Raw genomic sequence first — 22,863 nt, 5'->3', positions numbered from 1 at the left:
CTTCATGTACAGTTTCTGCCTTTGTGCTACAAGAAAATGGTTTTGTATTTGTTTGTTTGTGATGTTTGTGTTTTGTCCTTGTGCTCTTTCATGCCAATGTTTAATTTTTTTCACTCATATTCTGTCTTTGGTGGCAGTCCTGTTTAATTACCTGTTAAAATGCCTTTCTTGCAACTATCATTGAGGAATACTATCTTGCAATATAGAGAGAAGATGTTTTGTATATAGATGCGTAAACATTTTTATAACAGTATTATTTTTATTTGTATAGTGATGTATGACTGTATTTTGTTACAGCAACCCAATTTAACTGTATGAAAGTAAAATATCTTTGAAAAGGGGAGAGCTTGGTGCATAAGCTTTAAAAATTTAGCCTTGAATGCATTATGTTCCACAGTATGGTATGGTTATGGCAAGGTAACATACCATTGCATTTTATTTTTCCCGTGGGACTGTGAGTTATTGCAGGAATTCTGGCTTTCTGATGGCAGTTCCACTTACAAAAAGCAGATGGAATCTCAGGACCCTTCCTGTTTGTACATACTTGCCATGCTTGAATCTGGTGATTGTGTTTTAAACGTAGGTTGATGTGTTTCCTTCTTTTCTAGGAGATGACAGGAGTATTTCAAGCTCGTCTTCGGATACCAGCCACTCGGATGTCAGTGTTGGGAGCAGGCTGACAGTGTGGCCTGAGCAATCTTCAGCCAGCACCTCTCAGGAGAGCCATGGGCTGGCAGCTGCAAAGGGCATTCACCTGGGAGAAGAGAAGTCCCTTCCAGAGGGGGCACGTGGCACCACTAAACCCCCTCCGAAGCCCCTCCGATCCAGACAGCTGCAGGAAATTGGTCGTCAGAGCTCTTCTGACAGTGGCATAGCTACTGGTAGTCACTCTTCCTACTCTGGGAGCTTCTCTTCCTATGCTGGGAGCTTAGACATTTGCCATGGTGATGAGTTTGGATCATTGCTAAGCTTGCCATTGAACTTTCCTTCAGATCAGAGTCTATGTACTTGCCCTCACAGTGAGTCCCAGAGAGGTGTGGGATCAGAGTATCAGGTTCCCAGCTCTCTCAGACACGTTTATGATATACCCAGGAGTGTGTTACAGGCAGCTTCTAAAGAAGTGCAGCTGAAGAGTGCAGATTCCACAGTACCCAAGGACCAGGCCCTGCCAGCTCAAGGTGCCAGTGACCCAAGACTGCTACTACCACACTTGGAAGCACGAAGGGGACCTGAGCACAGCCAGCACAGAGGGAGGCCTTCATCCTTACTCACAGAAAGCAGCAAGGACTCAAGTGATGAGACATATGTGGATTTTGTTTCAAGGTGGTCAGACACAAAACCACAAGGACAGGTGTCAGACTCCAAAAGTAGTGAGCTGTCACCACCTGGTGGGGCCTCAGCTGACCCCTGTGACACATGTAGCCCCCACCTTGGGATGACAAGAGCTCTTTTTTCATCTTGTCCAATCTGTGGTGGACTAAAGGTAAATACCTAACACTGAGCAGATGCTAATGAGCCTTAGTTAATAGAGCATGATTAATTTAAAGTTATGTAAGTTGTAGGTCATAAGTAATATCGTTTCCTTTATACTCTGAACAGGTAATAGCTTTTTCTGTTGTTTCTGCTGAAATGGAGAGGCTTAGCACATGGTTTCCTCAAAATCTGTGCCTAGTCAAGGAAACACTGAGCAATATAGACCACAACCATTATTTTTAAATAAGCCAATTTTGGCTTTGGGTACATGTAAGTGAACAAGAAAAGTTTTGCAGCCACTGGATTTGTCATATAATGGCAAGCAAGCATGAAAAACACTGACCTGTCTTGCTATGGGTATTTGCAAAGAAAGAACAGAGGTCAAATAGTATGTGCTGCTCTTAAGGAGATCTGAGTGCATACTTTTGGTTTATTGATGTTTTTGTTTTCTTGGTCACTGTAGTTTGAACATGCCTTGCACAAGAAGCCAGGTTTGACCCATTTCTCACTGGAGAAACACAAGATAGTCAAGCCAGCATGTCAGTCTGGTTCTGTGACTGGCCAATGACAGGTACTTTAGAGCAGGTACACAAAATTTCACTAGCAGTCTACAAATAGGACAGTTTATTTGCAGGAAAATTTCTTTTTGATCACTAGTCGAGTAAAGGCTTAATACATAAACTGTGGAGGTTCACTTGCCTTTCCAAACACATTTGCAAGTATCTAAGACTTTGATATTCTTATAAATTCTTTTTGGACCTGCTATGTTCTTGTCTTTTTATAGCAGTAAGCTTTACACATTAATTATACATTGTATGAAAATGTATCTGATTTTATCCATGCTGGAGAAGATTTTTTTTTGTGAATGTGTTTGCTAAACTTGAAGAGGGTAAAGCTGCTTGTATTAGTGAGCTGTTGAAAGGCTAGGAAGGTTAGAGGGAGCACTTAATTTAGGGAATGTGTGAAGCAAGGATTCAGCAAGAGAGACTTCTGCATGAAGAATTAAACACTGCCATTGAAGTGTGTGCATTTAATTAAACATGAGATTACATAAACCACTGCTATGAAAAGGGCTTGAATGCCTATTGGATGATGAAAGAAAAATTAAAATGTTACAAATTTGAGGGATTGTTTTCTTCTCATGAGGTGTTTCATGCATTTGCATCACTGAGTGCCTTCACATGTTTGCAAACTAGAAAGCTCTGTCTGCCTGGGCCACTTGCACAGCCTCATCACAACACCTTGGATGTTACTGTGCTGTGTGCCTGCAGCACTTGGCAGGTAGGGAGGCATTTGTGGGAAAGTTTTCTAAGGCTGTAGTCAGTAGGATCAGTGATCTTCCAGGGCCATCCTTGCCAGCCACCTGCACCACAAGCCCTCACAAGGCCTCTAGCCCAATTCTGGAAGCGTGGCTGTAGGCAGTGGGGTGCACAGCCAACATCTGCTGTTGGCTTCCTGTAGCTGCTCCCTGCAGTCAGGGAGAATTTGGGAAAAATGACCAAGACTGGAGTGATTTCTGGAAGGGCTCTGCTTTGGGATTAGAAAACTTAAAAGTGGCTTTGTTATAGGCAGGGAGGAAATAAGTAATTCAGGTAAAATTAACTCATGTGGTATAAATGTTTCTGGGTGATCCGAATTGTTGGTTTAGATGTGAATTTATCAGATCTTACCCTGGGTATCTGTGGAAGATGGGAAGCAGAAAGTGACTATTCCATTCAAAATCATTAAAAGCTAAATTGTGTCACTACACAATTTGGGGCCTGTTGGCCCCAATGACATAAATACCCACATCTTTTATTACAAAGTGCTGTCAGGTTTAACAGTATTTCTAGCTGCCCTAATAAGTTGGCAAGAATTTCAGATATTGTCTATACTTAAATTTAGTGATAAACACTGGTGCAACCTTCTTCCTAACTTTTGTTAGAGATATGCATGAGATATGCACATCTGCTTTTTTTTTTTTTAAGAACCCATTTATAAGCAGTCGGGAAAGAAGTCTCATTAAATGAAATGATTCATGGGTTTGTTTTTACTTTTGAAAGAAAAAATAACCCTTTGATGTACTCTCTTGAACTGTCATGAATGAGTTATTTTGGCAGTATTTAATGGACACCGTCTTTGGCATTTCTTCTGATGAGTTCAGTGAAAGCACAAATCCATAGACTGTAACTAAAAAATAATTATTACTCCTTGTACTTTGAACAGAATATATTTAAATTTGAGCCAGGAAGAGCTGATTTATGGATTGATGAAAACACGAGGTTTTCATGTTTATTCAGATTCATGTTCAAAAAGCTTTAATGTGCTGGTGTTTGGAGTTCCTTTGCAATTTGAGTTAAGCTGTTAATTAAATTGTGTTAATGGCTTTTAAATGCCTACTATTTAAAGTGACCCAAGTAAGAGGAAAGTCTGCAGCAGTAATTAAGGCTATAAGCATTTGTTTGTTTTGTGCCCTTTGGTACAAAAGGCATGTGGAGGTTAGGTTTGGACATGTTGCGAGTGCATGTTGGAGTTCAGCATGTGAAGAGTTGGAGAGAGGTTGCAGGGTGATGTGCATATGTGGAGGGCATGGTGGGGGTCCTGAAGGGACCACCTGCTCCTCTAATGACAAGGATGCTGATGAAAACAGGGAGAACAGACCCTGGGAAAGTGCCAAAGCTCAAACAGAAAGCAGGGCAAGGAAACCTTTCTGTCACTCTGCATGAAAAATAGAACCAGCATGAAAAGAGTTACTAAATATTGCTTCTATTACTTGTATATTGTATTTCATATTAGACACTGGGGACTAAGAAGCAAGCATGCAGGGTGATTTGCTTTCTGTTGTACGTAACTGTGCTGTGCTCAAGATGTCCTTTACAGATTTCCAAGGTGTGCTTTTGCTATGTAATTTGACCTAGTTGATTTCAGTGCTGTAGATGATTGCAGAGGTGAATGAATTGTGTATTGTAAGTGTAATTAAACTCAGAATTGGTTGTTACAATTTCTGAGTAAGCTGTAGAGATTTATTATTAGACTTTACTTATTATGTTTTTAACTACTTAACTAATACTAATTTGATGAATAGAATTTCATTGTATGCTTGTTGCTCTGTAACTTCCTTTGATGCTATAGTTTGAAAAATGTCAACTTTTTTATAGGGTTTTTTTTTTTACACCACCATTGTTTGTAAATTTTCTTAGAAGTCTGAAAAATAAAATTATTTTCCAACTGGTTTTGTCCTTTTCCATCTGACAAGTTCTGGGTTTTGTTTTGCTTTGCTCTTTGTCCCCTGACCTCCTTCTTGCAAGTTGAATTAATATGGAGTGTTTATGGCTGTCTCTTCATGCTACTTAGTGTTATACTCAAACAACTGTTGACAGCTCCGAATGTGCTTATTAGTAGAAATTACATTTATGTATGTATAGCTCATGCTAAACTCATATTTATGTCAGTGGGAGTTGTTATTTATGTAGAAATATAGTCATGAGTACTGCTTTGGTAGTTAACTTGCTGTGATAGAGGGAAAAAGAAGTTGTCAGTTTGTGTGTGGCTGTTGTCATCAATCTCTCTTGGTATTCAGCCACTGACTTAAGTTAATGATTTTAAATTACCAAGGCCTCCTTGAGGACAATATGGTCTGAAATTAGGAGCTAATCTACCCAAATTCTCTGTGAGGTACTTGTATAATTCCTGCTACTACAGTGACTCTGTGCCTCAAACTTTGAATCTCTCAGCATATCTGTTGTAAGTGGAAATACAGAAATGTGGTGGTCTTGATGGATAAAAGGGGTTTTGCCAGGCAGTGGGATCCACAGCACTGAGGGGCTGAGAACCCTTCCCTACACAATCCAGGGAGGACTGGCACCTGCCTCGGGAGCACGTGGATCTCAGTTTACGTGAGGAGTTGGTGTGGCTAGGTGGTAGGATATTTAACTCTTTTAGTCTGTCCTGTAGGAACTGCTTTATTTTGCATTACAACTCCATGGGAAGGCATGTGCATGCCTTGAGCAGGCTCTTTGTTGCTGTGTTTGATCATGCAGCCCCACATCCCCCTTTCAGAGCTGGTTAATCAGCTTGGGTGAGTGCAGAGTCTCTGTGTTCTAGAGAAACTGTGAATATCTGTGTGTTCCTTGTGCATTGTAGACCAGGGAGAGAGATTAAGCCTAGGGAGAAGCACAGATTATGTGACTTCAGACAGAGAAGGGGCTTGAACTCTAAAGCATCCTACACTGACTTGCCTGGTACTAATTTCACCAGGGTCATAAGCATCCTGTCACTGGGTTGGAAATATAGCCTAAATCTTCCAAATCCTGTACAAACCCCTTAACCCTAGAGTTAGCTGGTGTTTCTCCTGTCATTGTTGATGCTGCTTTTGAAAGTGGTGAAAGGGAAGGCCTGTAAGGTGTTAACTTTCTTAGTGAAATCTGAGAAATGGCAGCTGCATGACTACATGGCCATATCTGTGTAACTGAGAATGTTTTAATTTTTTTTGGCTTTTAATCAAGTACTTTTGTAATGTAGTACTAAAACAGATACTAAAGAAATCACAATGTACTGTTATCTACAACCTTAATTTAGCTATTTTTTTTCTCTCCCCAGGAGACTGAAAACCTTATGTGTTTGCCTTGTACTGTGTTTATTTCCATGCTTTCTCTGACAGTGTAGGAACATGATTATTTGTAATTGCACATCTTTTACATCTCTTTTTTTACAGTATTGATGTGTGGTGCTGTAACATTTTATGCTTCCTCCCACCTTTAAAAATGCTACAAGCTGTCTAAATTCTCAGCTGAGGATGCATTTTTCATCTTCTTTCATCTTCAGCAACATTGTTGCTGCTTGTATTTCTGCTCTAATCCTAGAGCTCTGGGCAGTTGGGCAACATGCTGTCAGAACTTTAACAGGAACAGTTTGCACCTCAGAGGAACCTGGAAGTCTGTTGTCATTATTGATGTGTTTGTGAGGTTTTTGTATCTGGGTCTTGCTGACATTTTGCATTAATTAGAAAACTTGCTTTTGTGCTCTTTTCTTTCAAGATTTAATTTCTGTTGTTTTTCTATGAGTCCTGACTGTGATACATGAACCAGCAGTGATGTGCATCTCCCAGCACGTGTCACCACTAAATGAGGTGCCTGCACTGGACAATGATTTATTTGGCCATCTGGCATTTTACTTACATTACTGTTATTGTAAAAGGCTCTGAAATTTTTACAATAAAGTAGTGTTATTTTTCAGACTTTTCAGAGATTCAAAAGCATCTTATAGCCCACCAATTTTCCCATAGCATCTTTCTGAAATAGAAGAAACCCATGATCATTTGCTGCTCTTGACAATGAAATGCAGTCATTTCTCGAGCTGGACAAAAGCACCCAGTGCTGTGCAGATCAAGGATGAGCAAAAGTGTGTTCTCCAGTTGAAGCTGACAGAAAAAGGGGGCATAAAACAGGTGGATGTAGTGTCAGGCTTAAAGCTACATTTGTTTTGTTTTCCTTTTAGTAGTTTTGGCCAAGTCTATTGTAGAGATGATCTCCATCCTCTTGATCTCATCTCCCATCCAGGTGTGCTTATGCACTGTGTAGAGATATTCCTTAATGTCAGCTTGCAGGAAAGGAAGAGTTTTTTTTTCTTCCCAGTTCCCCAGTTAACTTTGTACAGTATTGTAATGCTTCTTGGCAGTTTTTAGGCTTCACTCCCAAGTAATTGAGACCCAGCTTCCTTTTCCATTGCTGCTGCTGGTAAGAGCTCACGTAAGTGACCCAGCTCTTCCAAAAGTGTGCATGGAGGAGGTCAAAGGGTAAGAATTTGGATTTGAGATGTCACAGGAACACATGAGACATGCCAACCCTACCAGGGCAGAGCAGATCTGACTTGCTCTCAGCCCTGTAGGAGGTTACCATATCTTTTAGCTAAAAAACTGTACTCAAGGTACTCTCCATCTATCATGAAAGAATCCTCACAACTTTTCTGCAAAGAATAAGGGTTTTTAATCAAAATTTGGAATAAGAGTTGGCACATCTTGGGATCTGTCACTAAGGGGAACAGAGAGTCTGTGGTCTGTAATGGGAAAAGGAGTGCCTGCCACAGAAGCACTGGTGAATGAAATGATAACAATGTCAAGAGAATGGAGCATCTTTCCTTAAATGAGGGAATGCAGACAATGTAACTCAGCAGAATTCATTCTTCTGTACCAAACACAAGTGTAGCTGGATTGCTTTTCTGTCAGAGAGCCTTGGAGATCTTGGTAAACCACATTATTGACCTTCTATCCCCATCACAATGAAAAAACAGGAAAATTGGCTTCCTCCCCTAAATAAAATCAAGCAGGATAATAGCTTTTATTATTACTAATACCAATGGCTACTTCTTCCTCTGTTAGGAGCAGTAGCTTTTCTGAACAGAGAGAAAGAAATGCTTTGAAGGAGGAGTCATATGACAAGAAAAGCTGAAAAAAAATTCCCTTTGGAATGTAGGGTTTGAGGGGTTTCTGGTTTTGATCCAGCTGTAAAGGAGACTCTTCAGATTGCTTGGAATGTGGCCAAAATGAGAAAATGGAAGGCTTTTTAAAAAATCTTTCTATCTTTCCCCCTCCCTGAAATAGAAATCTGTTTATTTCTGGAAAAATTCAACAGAATCCTACAAAGTGTTAGTAGGCACTTTCTATCTTCATTTTCTAAAAGGTAGAAAGTAAAATTCACCTGCAGAGGAAAGAGAGAAAAAGCACAGATGTAAGGAAAGCATAGATTACTGGAGCTAAACTCAGGGGAAGTGAATAACTCCAGTAGCAGCCCTGGATTAAGATTCCCAAGTTTGATTCCCATATGGTTTATCTCCTGGAAGATCATAAACACAGTTACTTTCAAAAAACCTCAATTCCTTGACTTGCATTTCTGAAAAATGTTTGTAATGTCTGCCAACATTCTATTTTTAAGGTTGTACATTAAAAAGACTATGCAGGAAATATTTTGTTTTGATTAACAGTCAGTGATATCAAAGTAATTGCATGGCTCAGAAGGAACTGGCGAGTGTCAGTAGGATAGCAATCACTTAGATGGGATGTCTGGAGGGCTGGCAGCAGCTCCCTGTGAGTAGATGAGAGGACTGAAAATAGATGCTCAGTAGGGGTGTGACCTTTCCAACCAATCTTTTTTGACAGAGCCACTTAAAACTGGAAGTATGCAAATTAGAAGGGTGAAATGTGTTCCAACAACATGAAACAAGCTTGTCCAGAACTCAGGACAAGACGTAGGAGTGGAATTAGTTTTGGTAGTTCAAGATTCCCAATATACTTCAAGATATCCATGGAAATACTTTCAGTCTGGCCAATATCATGTCAGCAGAATTACAGTGAGTTGTAATTACTTGTTATCAGATTATATCTGAAGGTATTGGTTGTATTGTGGTGTAGGCAAATCCTTACTGTTTGTCATATTTGACCCTATTCCAAGTTACATTACTTTAGTCATAAAGAGCAAATAATTTTTCCAGCTATTATGTTTGTGAAATATAATAATATGGTAACAACATCTTCGTATGGGTAATGCAGTTTTAGGATTTGTTAGCATGAAAATATGTGGCAACAAATGTACTGAATAGAGGATGGTTTATTACCTGCTCCGTTGAACCTACTCCATGGTTTCATTATACTGAAACCAATTTGAGGAATGAATCACTGAAATATATTCATATGTTCATAACTGAATGAGTGCTTCCCATAGGCAAAGAAGGTAGTAAATGTGCCTAAGCCATTCTGATAGAAAAATGCCTACTAGTTTTCAGGATGGACTGTTTTTAAAGTTCCTTGAGATATTATGCATTGATGTATTATGCAGAATTCTGAATGCTTCTGCTGAACTTGTCTAGAGGACAAAGGAGAAGGGAATTCTTTAAAAGCCGATAAGGAAGATAAGACTGTCAAATTTACCTCTCATGCAATTGTACAATTCTGACCAAAATGTCCCTCTGAGTTGAGCAGAAGTCTTGTGCAGACTTCAACTCTTTTCCTCTGACACTCCTAGAAGAAAGGCCATTGATATCAGTGTACCTGAAATCCTCACTTCATTTGGGCTGCATGTGAGTTAAATAAGATGGACCTTTGATATTTAAAATAGGCAGATTTCAAATCCTGTCCCATAGTAGAAGAGTGGAATTGACTGCTCTGGAGCTCAGGGAACACAGAAAGAACCCATACTGCAATCTGGTGTTCTTGCTCTGCCTGGCTTAGTGTTGAATGCCTTTGACAAACCTGCCCACCATGCTATAAAGCTGCTTGTCTGTAGCAGACAGACTGCTGGCAGGAGTTTGTGATGGCAGAGTGGTGTTTTGGGCACTGTCTCATTTTATAAAGAGAGATAAGAAGCTTGAGATTTGGACTGATGCAGGGATTTTGTGTTAGGGCTTTCTTGTGACCAGCTTACCTCGCTCTATCTGTGATATCTGTATTTGCTTCCCAGGGCTGTTGTCTGATGGGATGGTATTTCTACAGGACTTTGGATCTTGATAATTCTGTCCAAGTGCTAAAGATTATATTAAATGCCAATTGTCCACATGGCAGTGAGAGAGACAAAAAGTTTGTTTGCCTTTTAAGAGAACTGTGGACAGAAAAGGAAGTCATTAATGGGTGTTGCTAAAGGAAAAAAATCAACCTGCCAGGATGAAGCAGCTGCTCCACAATTTTTGTTTTAAAATAGTAGCAAAAGTCTATCAATAATTTTTATGACTTCAACAAATAGCTGAAAGCTGTTTTCTATTTAATGAAAGACCACAAAGCAGTGGCCCTGAATAAGTTATTTCAAGAGAATTTTTTTGTATGTGAAATTGAGCTTGAAGAATGGTGCCTTTCAAGAACTGCAGTTACAGGAAAAAAAGTTGTGAATGTGGGACCCTTACACTCAGTTGATTCAGAAAATCTGAGACTGAGGACATGGCAGTTGAAAATCAGTTCTTTCTAAGAATGGGATTGGCCTGAGGGCTGAACGATTTTTCAACATTCTAAAAGGAGCAAAGTATCAAGAACATGCTTGAGGATATGCCTGAACTTCAAGCCAAGTTGTAACAACAGAGGGAGGAAAAAGCTATACCAATATTATATTTTCTTAATGTATTCTTTTCTAAAATCCTCATGGAGAGGCATATTGCATAAAATCTAATTTTTCAAATTTTTTGGATGCAGTGACTTTCTTCCCCCAGTTTCTCTATTAAGATCAAAAGCCATTTTGCCCAAACAGGGATTAGGTAAAACTGAGCTCTTCCCCAGTAGGAGGTATGAGAGGAGATGACTGCAGGGAACTTCTGGAGCAGTGTTTTTGGTAGCCAATTAACCCAATTGAGTTCTCATAGTTCTGGCTAAACTTAGCTTTGAAAATGTAGGCGCTCTGGGTAAGAACCAAGGTGACACAGTGAAACCTCAGTTACTTCACCTGACCAACTGAGTAAATATTTTTTAAAGTGTGAAAAAAGCTCTTTTTACCAGCTGCATACAAACTTTTCTGTTCCATTCCTAAATGGCACTACAGAGGGAAGTTCTTCCTTGCATTCTGGCCATCCCTGCTAGTGTAACAACATTTTGTGCCTTGAAAAACTATCTTACTTCAGCCAGTAATTCAACCTGTGAGTGTAGGACAGAAACATAGGGAAAAAAAGTTATGTGCAGCTACTGGTTTTTTTTCTGTCCCCTCTGGTTCAGCTCCAGGGAAATTTGATGCATCAATATAACAGTACAAAATTTCTGTATGTGTGTCAAAGTTAGACTGAACTTCCTTGGGTGGGATGAGGATGTTAAGGTCAAAATAAGTGTGATTAGTTTGATAAATGAAAGCCAGGATGCGTGAGTGAATACCAGTCATATAGAAGGTTTCTAGGCTGCAGTAAAATGCCTTTACTGCATGCAAGCTCTGCTTGTATGTCCTCCTTGGAGTTATCTTTTATGTCCTTCCACAGCTTTTCTTCCAAAAACAGAGTAGATGAAAGAAAGCAGACCTTGGGACTTTCTCTGCAGAAGTTCAATCCCACTCGAGTCCAAAGTCTAGATGGAAAAGGGGCTTTAAAGTTGACTTTGTGCTCCTAAGTCTTGTCACATGAGGATAAAGGGTTATTTGCAGGATAAAATGCAGCAGCCAGCTGTCAATCAACTAAAATGACTGTTTCAACAGCTGGGAATCAGTGGGACATGAACTCTGGCTGTGTTCCCTCTCCCCTAGCCACATCCTCTGCAGTAGTCTGGATTCTGTGGAATCCTCTGCTAATTCAATGCTGATGGGAAGCAATTTTGGATGTACTAGAAATCTGAGCCTGGAAAATATTAAGGAAATATAAACCTTTTCCAGATCTGGTTTATTAGAAGGACAGAGAAGTGCTAAGTGGGCTATATCAGGGCTAGTAACTGTATACTTGAATCCTCTGTAGCACAAGGAAGACATTTCCAGATGAAGTTTGCTGATTCATCTCATTCCTGGAGACACAAAGTCAAGCAGAACACACATGCTACAGAGATAACTACTATAGGAGGGTTTGGAAAAAAATTACAGATATAATTGCGCCTAATAATTTATTGCACTGCTTTCTGATATAGAAGAAGCCTGGGAGCAGCCCCCATGGATAGTTAAGTATCTGTATCTTTTGAAGCTGTGCAGCTTAATTATAGTTTCATTACTTTTGACAAACCATAATTTCAGTGATGGGCTGGGGATAAAGAAAAACACTTGTCTTAATTTTACTATTTTGAGCTTTTCCTCCCTTATTTGTCCTTCTACTTCCATCCATTTCTTTCTACTGATGATCACTGATTATCTTGTTAATAATTTTTTTTCTGGAAGAAGTTGACTAACTATAGCTCTAAGTGTGAGGTTGAAAAAGAGGAAAATGAATGTGAAGATCATATTGCAAGGCTTTCATTTTTGTTCTTCATAGGCCCATAATTAAGCCCACTCTAGTTCTCTGTGGAACAGGATGCACAGGTTATAACAAGGATTCTTTTCTCTGTGTCTTTATGTGGAATGGGCTGGAAGGAAGGAATCAAGTAACTAGTCTAATGTAAATTGGCATAGCTCCATCAGCTACAAGACAGGCACAAGTGTATTTTTAGTGCCAGCAGAAGATAAGCTCACACTGTGGAACAACAGTCTTTGGGGAAATAGAGGAAGAAAAAGACTTTTCTTAGGGCTTTCCCCAGGTGAATGTTTCAAAATGGTAATTAAAGCTTAACATAAACTTTCTCCATCTGTAAGAGCCCACAGGGACAGGTTTAATTTGTCTCTAAGACCTGAGATTTCACTTTGCCAACTTCTGAAATGTTTTCATTTGAGTCCTTCTCTATTTACTGTCACTGCAGCTGTAGAGTTATAGTTGAACTCTTTATTTGCAAAAAGGGATCCCTTAATTAATAGCTGACTTGGATTTTAAATCTTGTTGCAAGCAGAAAACTTGGGTAAAGTTATACTTCTTGCACTTTTGTGTGTAAATTTTCTCTAAATTGCTGCTTTGCTAACCACAAGAGCAAGGCCATCTGGACCCCTTTGTGAGCATGTGTGTCCATAGGTCCATATGTTAAGGATGGTTCTTCTTGTTTATTTTCAGCCTCTCCAAGCTTCCTGCTCCATAGTACTTTTGTACTGGCTTTGACTACCTTGAAATGGGTTAATGCTCTGACTCAGAACTCTGTGGTTTCTATTGGGCTGTGCTGTTCTGAGAAAATGTACAGCAGTACTTCCCACTGGCCAGATGTTTCTGCAGTACTGAGATGCTCAGTGGGGGCACAGTCAATCTTGTGAACTTTAAAATGCAAAGGGAGTGGATCATGTGAGGGGTTGCATCCCATCTGTGAGCACCTTGCCTCTCCTGTTTGTGTTGTGTGCTGAGCAAGAAGAATGAGCTGAGAGCCACACACTGATTATTTGCACAGCAGTCAAATCTGCTGGTTTTCATACCTGCTTGGGCCCATCTGAGCCTCACTTTCAGCTTAGGAGAGTTTTGCTGGAGTCTCTGCCTTATGTGGTTTCCTTGGGTGCAGAACGTGTGGAAATTAACAGATCTGTTGTACAAGGAAGCTCAGACTATCAAATGTGGGGAAACTGAGTGTATTCTAAATAACAAATGTTCTTGCAGAAGTGTAATGCTACCCCCTGTTGGAATTAGGGATATATGAAACATAAACCAGAATAGATGAAATTGAAGTCTCTGACTTTGTGTACATTACTTTGTTTCCATTGCACTTGACAAGACTTTAGAAGTGCCAGTCTCTCAAAAAAAAAAAAAAAAAAAGTATTTTTTAACATAAATAGGAAAGTTTTTTTCCTTCCAGTTACCACTGAATTAAATTTAAAATATTCTTTCATGGTAAAATACAGCTGCAGGCACAAATGCAGCTGTCATTTTACTGTCTTTCTATAAGAATACAAATGTACAACCTATTAATGTTGATTTTTATTGTTCACAAGCATCTCTTCATAAAGGCCTTGCAGCTTCTAAAACAGAAATGCAGCCTCTCTCTTTGCAAGGCTAAAGCTGCAGTGTTTGCTGTGATTCAGCTACAAGCTGAGGAAAGGCACTCGTGTGGAAATGGGACTGGCTAAAGCAATGCTGTGGGTGCCCTGCTGGACATTGAAGAGTCTAGAAAAATGTGTTTGATCTCCTGTGCATTAGCATTGCAGCAGGAGTTTCTGTCTGTGCCTTAGGAGAGCCGAGCTGAGCAATGCTCTGGGAAGGGGAAAAGGGAATGTAATGTTTCTATGAAAACATCTCTGAAAAGCTGACAACACTGTTTTGAATTGGAAAATCTGCTGTGGGTCTTAATGCTTAAATTAAAAATTGTTCCTTTTCATAAAACTGCAGAACTTAATCTGCTACTGTAAATCAGGACAGCTCAGCTGAGGAGTTGGGGGCAGCAATGCAGATGATTTTAATTACCTGGAAGAATTGGTTGTCTTTATTTTGGCCCTAAGAATATATGACATACTGAACTTCAGATTATATTGAGGTATTTGCCTTTGTTCTTAGGTCTCACAGTTGCAGAGAAAGCATTTATCACTTCTGAGATGAGTGTGGTTTATTTTAATGGCAATTGTGTAAGGAGTTGTTAATGCCCTGAATGGTAGAATGATTACTGTGAGATACCTGGTGAAAGATGAGGCAGTGAAGGCTGATGTTAATGCATTGAATTATGTACCTAGCATCAATTCAGAGGTGTATTTGTTTAGGGTTCTGTGCTCTGAAATCAGGAGATGCTGTGACCCCACTGTTAAGTTTGAGGAATATATCCTTTGTCATTTATATATGGTGTTTTTATTTTTAATGAAAAATTGTTTTTAGTTCCTGTCTTCTAACTCCTCCAACATTTTGCTATGTCTGGTGTAGCCATTTCCTCTGGCTGGTGGAATTCTTCATCCTAGTCCTGGCTCCTGCTGTGGAAAGTCCTCCTGTATCATGAACCAGGAGTGAAGTGTTTTCTGACTGCATTTCAGTGTTTTTGTCCTGTGAGGTCTCTTCAGAATCTTAGATGAGCTCATCCCTTCAGCAATATTCATAATCATTAGTGTCCATCTTTCCATTTGAGTTTCTTATACAGCTCTCCCTAGAGGGTTTGCTACTGCAGCCTCTCTCCCTGCAGATTGTCACAATATTTATCCCTACAAAATCTCTATGAAATAATCAAGTGCTTCTACCTGTATAGAAACCAGTGCTTCTAAATTTTACCTGTGGTTAAAGAGGAGAGACCCCCCCAATTCATAGAAGTATTAAATAATTTTGTTTGATCTGGAGCCATCATATCAATCTTTGAGAGACAATAAGAAACTCAAACCTTATGAAATTAGTAAGAAATGGTAAGACTAACCCAAATCCCCAGTTTGATGGAGGTGGCAGAGTGTCTTTATTTTATTTATATACTATAACTTGTAGTTTTGGGCATCTCTCTGTAATCACAAGCTGTCTAGCTGATATTGCTGTTGGGACAGTTCAGGAGGGTTTGGTGTTTTGTGCCTTCAGACTTTCCTATCGACCTGGGGTGATGTTACTGCTTTGGGCCAGCTGTACATTCTCCTGACTTATATTTTTGTCTAGCAAGTATGCACGCTTGGCTTGTAGCAATGCCTGGAGACAGACACAAACATCACTGATGTGTTTGCACCAGGATTTTATATGCTTTGGATGGTATTGCATAGCTGCTTCCTCTAGAATTCTGTCTGAATACTTCTGTGCATAAGGAGATATGTGTATGATGTTAAAAGGATGTTGTTTAGGTTGAAAAGTTAAGCTCCTCAGTGTTGAGGAATTGACAGATTTACTGTTGCTCATGCCATCTTGATTGTAGCCACACATGTGTCTCTCTCGTGCAGTGAAGGAAACAGATGATCCATGGAAAAACTGGTATGTGACCATGTAATTGCATTACAGTGCAGTTGTTCAGCACACTCCTAGTGTGACTGTCCATTGTAGTAATTCTAGGTCTGCTTTTGAAAAGCAAAAGACAAGAGCAAATCATGTGTCTTGTTGCTGTGTCAGTTCCCCCGTGGGCTCATATATTATCAGTAGCAGAACTTGAAATTTGACCCTTCAGTGTTGCAGCTGAGACTCGACCATCTGAATTGCTGCTGCAGATCCAGCTACTGGCTTTTGTGGTAGAGAACTGAGCCCAGCTTCTCTTTCTCTCCCATGAGTGGACAGCTTCAGAGTATGCTATAGGCAAGTTGTGTCATTTTTGGAGGTCATGATCACGTTCTGATGTTAATGGTTGTGTGACAAGAGGCTCCTGGCTGCAGGCAGCTGGGAAGCCCAGAGCAAGGAGCAGGAGATGCCTCTCGACAAAAGCATATAAAGAATCACAACTGCAGAGGCTTCTGTAAAAAATGTGAGAGAGAGAAGATAGCAACACGAATCTGGACTAGAATTAAACAATACTTTTGTATTTGGTTGTTTCTCACCTCTTGCTTTTTAAACAAGACCTCTAACTTCTTGATGAGCTGAGCTTGAGTATCCCACAGGGGTATATTTTAAGGGGTATATTTTAATATGGCACAGCCCACGGCTTGCCAGTGCCACTCAAATTGCCAGCTTCATGCCTCATAAAATAGCTGATGTTTGGGCTTGGCTGAGCAAGTGGAGATGTTTCTCAACTGACTTCAGCAATCTTTCTGTAGGGTGGCAGTTGGCTTGCAACAGATGAAGCTGAGTAATGAGGAGTTTGTGGCTGAAATTGGAGCCCTGCACCAATGAAACATGCCATGGGCAGGAGTTTTTTTCATGTGGAGTTGTTAGGAAGGATCATAGAGTTTAAGAATTTTGTATCTTTTGCTCTAAACCTGATCAACTGCTGGGTGAAACAGCCCATCAAGGCAGATGACCTTTAAAGGTTGCTCCATGTGCCTGTATTTATTGACCTTTCCTGGGAACTTTGTTTGTCTTGTGGCAGCCTAAGCATTCAAGCTTTAAACTTTACTGTGATTTAGAATAATAGAATAAATCACTGTCTTTAATCCTTACAAGAAAGGTGCTATAACTGTCAGTTTCATTAGGGACTGGCTCCTTTTTCCTGAACTATCTGAGCTTTGCAGAACTTTAGACATACTTTTTCTCTTCTATTTTCTAAAAGCACTTTAAACTTTTCTTTGTGACGCTGATTTCAAAATCTTAATTCAGGATCTCTCATTGAGCCCTCTGCTCCTTTGTGAGGTTTCTGATGGTTCAAGTTTATTGTAATAAACTATATTATGTGACTGTAATCTGCTGCCTCCCTCTACACACAAACTATGTGAAGCAGTCAGAGGGTTGTGATGACATGCCACCAGCTACACACAGCAGGCAGGAGAGTGTTTGTTGTTGAAGTCTGTTCACAATTCCTGGTTTTCAGGGACTCAGGGATTTTGAATCATGATTTTCATGGTTTCCTCTTGAAAAACTGGATATTTTGCGTAGCCTTGTTACTACATAATAGCTTTAAAATAAAGGGTATAAAGGGAGGGAGAGAAGAAAAACGATCTAGATCATCTATATCCTCTGCAAGAATGAAGCATTTGACCAATTGCAATGAAGCCTCTGTTTATGAATGCATTTTTGGAATGTGCAGAATGAAAATCTCACAAAGCAAATACTTGCTTCTATTACTGTCAATTACAAAGTCCTGTTTCATAACAAGATAAATCTGGGAGCCTCTCATTTATGTTGAGCCTTTCTTCTTCAAGTCTGAGGACTCAGATTAGGGCAAAACTTCAGATATGTGCTTAGACTAAAGCAAAAGAGACCTAAAAAGCACAGACTATTTTGTGCTGGATGGGGCCTTTAAAGGTCACCTAGTTCAACCCCTCTGCAGTGAGTAGGGACACTTTCCCCTAGGTCAGGTTCCTCCGAGCCCCATACAGCCTAATCTTGAATGTTTTCAGGAATGGGGCATCCACAACTTCTCTGGATGACCTGTGCCAGTGTTTCACCACCCTTATAGTAAAAAATGTATTCTTTATATCCAGTCTAAATCTATCCTCTTTTATTTTAAAACCATCACCCTTTGTCCTATCACAACGCAGTCTGCTAAAAGGTCTGTCCCTTATCTTTCTTATAATGTAAGTACTGAAGGGCTGCTCCAAGCTCTCCCTGGAGCCTTCTCTTTTTCAGGCTGTACAACCCCAACTCTCTCAGCCTTTCCTCAAAGGAGAGGTGCTCCAGCCCTGCCATAATTTTCTGTCTGTGCTCTGGACCTGCTCCAAGAGGTTCATCTTTCCTGTGCTGAGAACTCTAACTCTCAGTAGGCGCAGAATAATGGAGCTATAAAAAGCTGCCAAACTTAGATGAGCTGAAAGAAAAGCTTTATTTCTAAAGATACACAGAGGGAATTACATAAGCTGTGGCTGATGAGGTGTGTCTGAAATGTTGACACAGTTATCAGGTGACTGGCATTTCATTCCTCTTGCCAGTGATGATGGAACCCTGCTCAGCATTCAAACCTACAGAAGCTTTTTCTTGGAAGTGTAGGTTACTCCTTTTTAGGAGGCAAAATAGGAAACAAAAGCATTTTGGCTCTGTGAAAATGCTTGGTTAATATTGATCAGCTATCCATCACAGCCAATAATGGGAAGAAGTTGTTTGAAGACAATATTTTCTTTTTATTTTTCTTTTTTTCTTTTTTTTTTTTTTTGTTTCTATCCACCTAACTTGCAAGCTTCTGGCTCCTTTTTCTGCCACAGAGGTGAGCTTGCAAAGCAGTTCTGGTGCTTTTTGTCACTATGAATCTGGCACAACTTCTATAGCCAGGAAACTGTGCAGTACAGTATCTTTGCTCTATTAGATGATCTGGATCTATGGACCCAAAGACTAAAACTTCCATAAGCAGCACCAGACCAGGTTTAGGTATGTAATCACTGAAAAGTTGTATAGAGATGGATAGGCCTGCTCCTCTTCCTATGGGACAGTATTTTTAACTGCTGATTTTTTTTTTTATGAGAACTGGTGTGATCAATCACATTTTTAATGAAATTTAAAGTGAGTGAATGTTTGAATATAATAAAATGAAATTGTAAAAGAAAAAAAAAAGGTGAGAGGAAGGCAAAGATATTCCAAATATACACAGAAGGGGGAAAAGAAAACCCCATTGTGAAAAAGATTATGTACCATGGTGGTTATTTGTACATACAGAAAGAAATGTCAGGCTTAAGTTCTATTTAGCTCTTTAGGGCAACCGAGCTAATCTATGAATAATGACCCAGCATGTCAAACCACTGGGTTCTCCTAACATCAATCATTGAACTCTACCCAAGATATTTGGAAGCAGAACATAAAAAATGAATGTCATCTGACAGCAGCCAGATCAGCACCAGAGCTAAAATAGCCCTGGCCATGCAGCTCCTGGTGTGTGATACACGGATGGTGCATATCTGCTTACCGAGGGTGTTGTACTGCTGGGCTGGCTGCAGCCAGGCATCACAGACCCCAGCACTCAGCTCCCGGGCCACAGGCAAATGATTGTATGTTTATATGAGGATATTTAACTTATATTTAGGAGTAATACTATGAGGCATGCGGGCCTTAGGTAGTCATGTTAGTTTTTGTCTGAGTATCATAGCAGGTGTAACAAAAGCATGTGATTTGAGTGAGGTCACTTACCCCTTTTCTCCTTTGATGTAATCACAGGGTGGGTTGAGATCTGCATTATGTTCTGCATTTGAAAACCATGCACTTACATTTGTACATGATGCCATAATAATTTTAAAAGGTTCCCCTACAGGCAAAAGCATGTTTTGCTGTGTTTTGTAGAATTATAAAAGGTAGCTTTTACATCTCTCTATTGTTCTTTCTGCTGTGTTGCCTTTGCTATTGCCACTGTTGGTGAAGCTTCTGCCTTACAGAGGATTGCAGCAGGAGGCCTCAGAGTTGCAGAAATAATAGAATATGATGTACTGAAAAGGGAAAATGAAGACAATCATAAAGACTGAAAAAATCACTTAATAACAAAACACTGCTTTTATTTTTTATTATCTCAGGCTCATTTCTTTATCTAATCAAAGCTGACTCTTGTTTAATCTTATCTGATTTGTTATCTATCATTTCAATAATACTTTAACTGTCTCCCACATCTGTTGTAATTTCACACATCAAACTTCTGTTGATGTTTTTGCATCTTTGTCAAGTACAATCTAATATTTTCTGAAATGCTGTGGGATGTTTTTCTCTTTCACAAATGAAATCTTGGCCACATTTCTGATTTCCTCCGCTCCCTTCTACTTTTATATACCTTCTGTATTTTGTCAAGTTTCTACTTCTTGTAAATTTTTTTCATTGTAAAATTTTGTGTTTTCTTTAGGGAACAGCAGTATTGCAGTCTGGAGTCTTACCAGGTATATCAGGTAGGAGCCATTTAGTCATTTACTTTATTTAACAATGCTGTTTAAGTCTCAAATTGTGATAAGAGAAACAAAAGATTTATGGAAGCAGAACTAAATACTGTATTGAGTGGTGTCCTATTCATGGTTGGTTTTGCTGCTGCAATTCATGACTTGCAATTATGAAATACATTGTAATCTGTAATAACCTTGGTTGAAAAGTTTAATATGTTTTCCCTTTTCTTTTGTTACTCTGAAGAGGTTCAAAGTTGTTAGAGTCTTTAAAAAGCTGTTTAGTGCCTTTTCTACTTACATGTTCAAAGAATAACAAGAATTTTTTATTTTTAGGCTATATTAGCACCAAAGGCAAACATGATTTATATGTTCAGTGTGTATAGCCAGTTTCCTAAATAACATGAAATCACAGGAATGAATCTTTACCAGAAGCAACTGGGAGATGCTTCTCTTGTGTCAGTGATACTATTGATCAACAAAATCACTAATGAGAGGACACTGAGTATCTGGCCTGGAAAGATTATTTATGCAGAGGCACTGACCATCCTGCATTGTGAACCTCTATCAGTAGAATGTGTTGGTCACTTGAGTTCCCTGTCTAATGCAGCCAAACTGGTCTGGCACCTTTGAATTATAATTTACCTCAAGGAAAACATTTCATAAGCATTTAGTTTTGTGTGATTACTCTCCGGGTTAGACCTTGGAGAGATCTGTGTACAGAATGTGGTTAGTATCTTAAATGCCTTTCCATTCCTTAAATGGTTTACCTGCTAATTCATCAGATCCATTAAATTTCATAAGATGCCCATCTCTAATAGACATGGAACAGCTCTTTGTGCTTGGGTTTCTTTATTACTGTAAAAAACCTTGGCCAATACCTAAAGCAGTGTAACTGATGGATTCTTCTGTGAACAAATCCAGTAAGATACTTAGGATCAGGAGGTGTCTCTGGAGAAGGTTAAAAGTAACTCCTTCCTTTGTCTGTCTTAGCAGGAGAAAATCCAGAAGCATTTAGCAGATCTTGTTGCTAGTTATTCCACTCAAGTCAGTGGAATTACTCTTGATTTATAGAGGTGTATAGAAGTAGAAGCCCAAATTGGATCATTAATTTTATCTTTCCCTCTGGTACTCAAGTTTCTAGTCCTCCACTCAAACCAAAAAACCAGAACACTTATGGTTCAAGTGCGGGTAAATACAGGGAAACTTCTGCTGCATGTGGTGGGCACAATGTTATTTCTGTATTAATTTCAGTGTCAAGTTAATTTTGGGTGCAAACAACATCTGACAAAAAAACTTAATCTCAGACTATTCATGCATAAGAGGGATTTAGCTGTTTTGATAAAACTATCATGAAGCAAATTGGAACTGCAGAAATACAGGACAGATTTTTATATCAACAGAAAGAGATGATACAAGACTGAAGAAGTTTGAGCAGGTGTGTTTTATTGTCTGGTACACTGGAAAAATATAGTTTATGAAAATAACTCCTGCAGGAAAAAATATAAATGTTTAACACAAATGCAGCATCTAAAGCCAGTGAGTGAAATTTTATTTTTGGGGTTTCACCTCTCAAATGTTCCAATACACCAGTACAATTTTATTCTTCAGTGTTAAAACTATTTTTCAGAATACAAAAGGAGCTGAAGTTTTCTGTGTCTCATTGCATTTTTATTATCCTTAGATATTTAATTTAAATTGTTTAAATTATTATTATTACTATTATTTCACATTAAAGTTTTCTCTTTTATATGGGTGAAATTTGAATTATAATTGAACTTGGCATTGCAAAGCTTTTAAAATAGTTCTGTAGCATTTGAATATTTAATCTCAGATATTATCTGAAGGTCCCAGGGTGCTGAGCAGTCATTCACACTGTTTTATTGGACTAAAGGAACTGCATTAGTACTTGTCTGTGGTTCTCTATTATGAGAGAATATTATCCATTGTTGGGAATAAAATAAAGGCACATTAATTTGAGGTAACTACTTTCAAAACCTGTATTGTGCATATACATGGCAAATACCTCTGCTAGCATGGATGATTGTACATACCCAATACCCAGATAGAAGATTTCCTAGTGTAGCAGGTCACTCACAAACACATTTCTTTTTTATCATATTTTCATTGAAATACACCGTGGAATGCAAACCCATTTCTCCCTGGGCTACAGGTGCCCACATGTTCTGTGCAATGTTTTTGCTCTTGAATGTCTCGGTTCTGTAGCAAGACATGGAATTAAACAGTCACTAATCAATTGTTTGTGTATTTGTCAGTTTATTGGTAGGGGATGTGGGTATTCTCTTTCTCCTTTTAGTTAGATATGCTGAGCAACAGACTCAGCAACTTTAGAGAATTGTGTTTCATTCTAATGGCAAAGAGAAAAGTGTTCTAAATATGGCAACAATTCTATGTTGTATTATTAGATGGGAAAAAACAATTTGGGGTGAATAATTTAATTCTCTTTTAAATAATTTGGTTGCCTTTGTTATAAATAACTTTGTAAATATTGATTACAAAGAGAGACTGAATTAGATTACTCAAGTTTGTAGGAGGAAAATGTTCCCATTGTTACCATAGCTTTATACTACAGATAAAGGTA

At 39.1% G+C, this 22,863-nt stretch overlaps 1 protein-coding gene across 2 annotated transcripts in view; it reads left to right on the top strand.

The window, feature by feature from the left end:
• DOK7 (docking protein 7) overlaps window positions 1-22,863 on the top strand; it is a 56,411-nt gene that overhangs the window by 20,864 nt on the left and 12,684 nt on the right. For both annotated transcript variants that reach the window (XM_053940666.1, XM_053940665.1), the window contains 2 exons: window positions 609-1,483; window positions 20,231-20,273. In XM_053940666.1, coding sequence (XP_053796641.1) covers window positions 609-1,483; window positions 20,231-20,273 — 918 coding nt within the window. The remainder of the gene's footprint in view (window positions 1-608; window positions 1,484-20,230; window positions 20,274-22,863) is intronic.

Source organism: Vidua chalybeata, chromosome 4 (assembly GCF_026979565.1).
Source record: "Vidua chalybeata isolate OUT-0048 chromosome 4, bVidCha1 merged haplotype, whole genome shotgun sequence".
Lineage (NCBI taxonomy): Eukaryota > Metazoa > Chordata > Aves > Passeriformes > Viduidae > Vidua > Vidua chalybeata.
The sequence above is the reverse complement of the archived record's forward strand: the minus strand, read 5'-3'. Positions and strand labels throughout refer to the sequence as shown.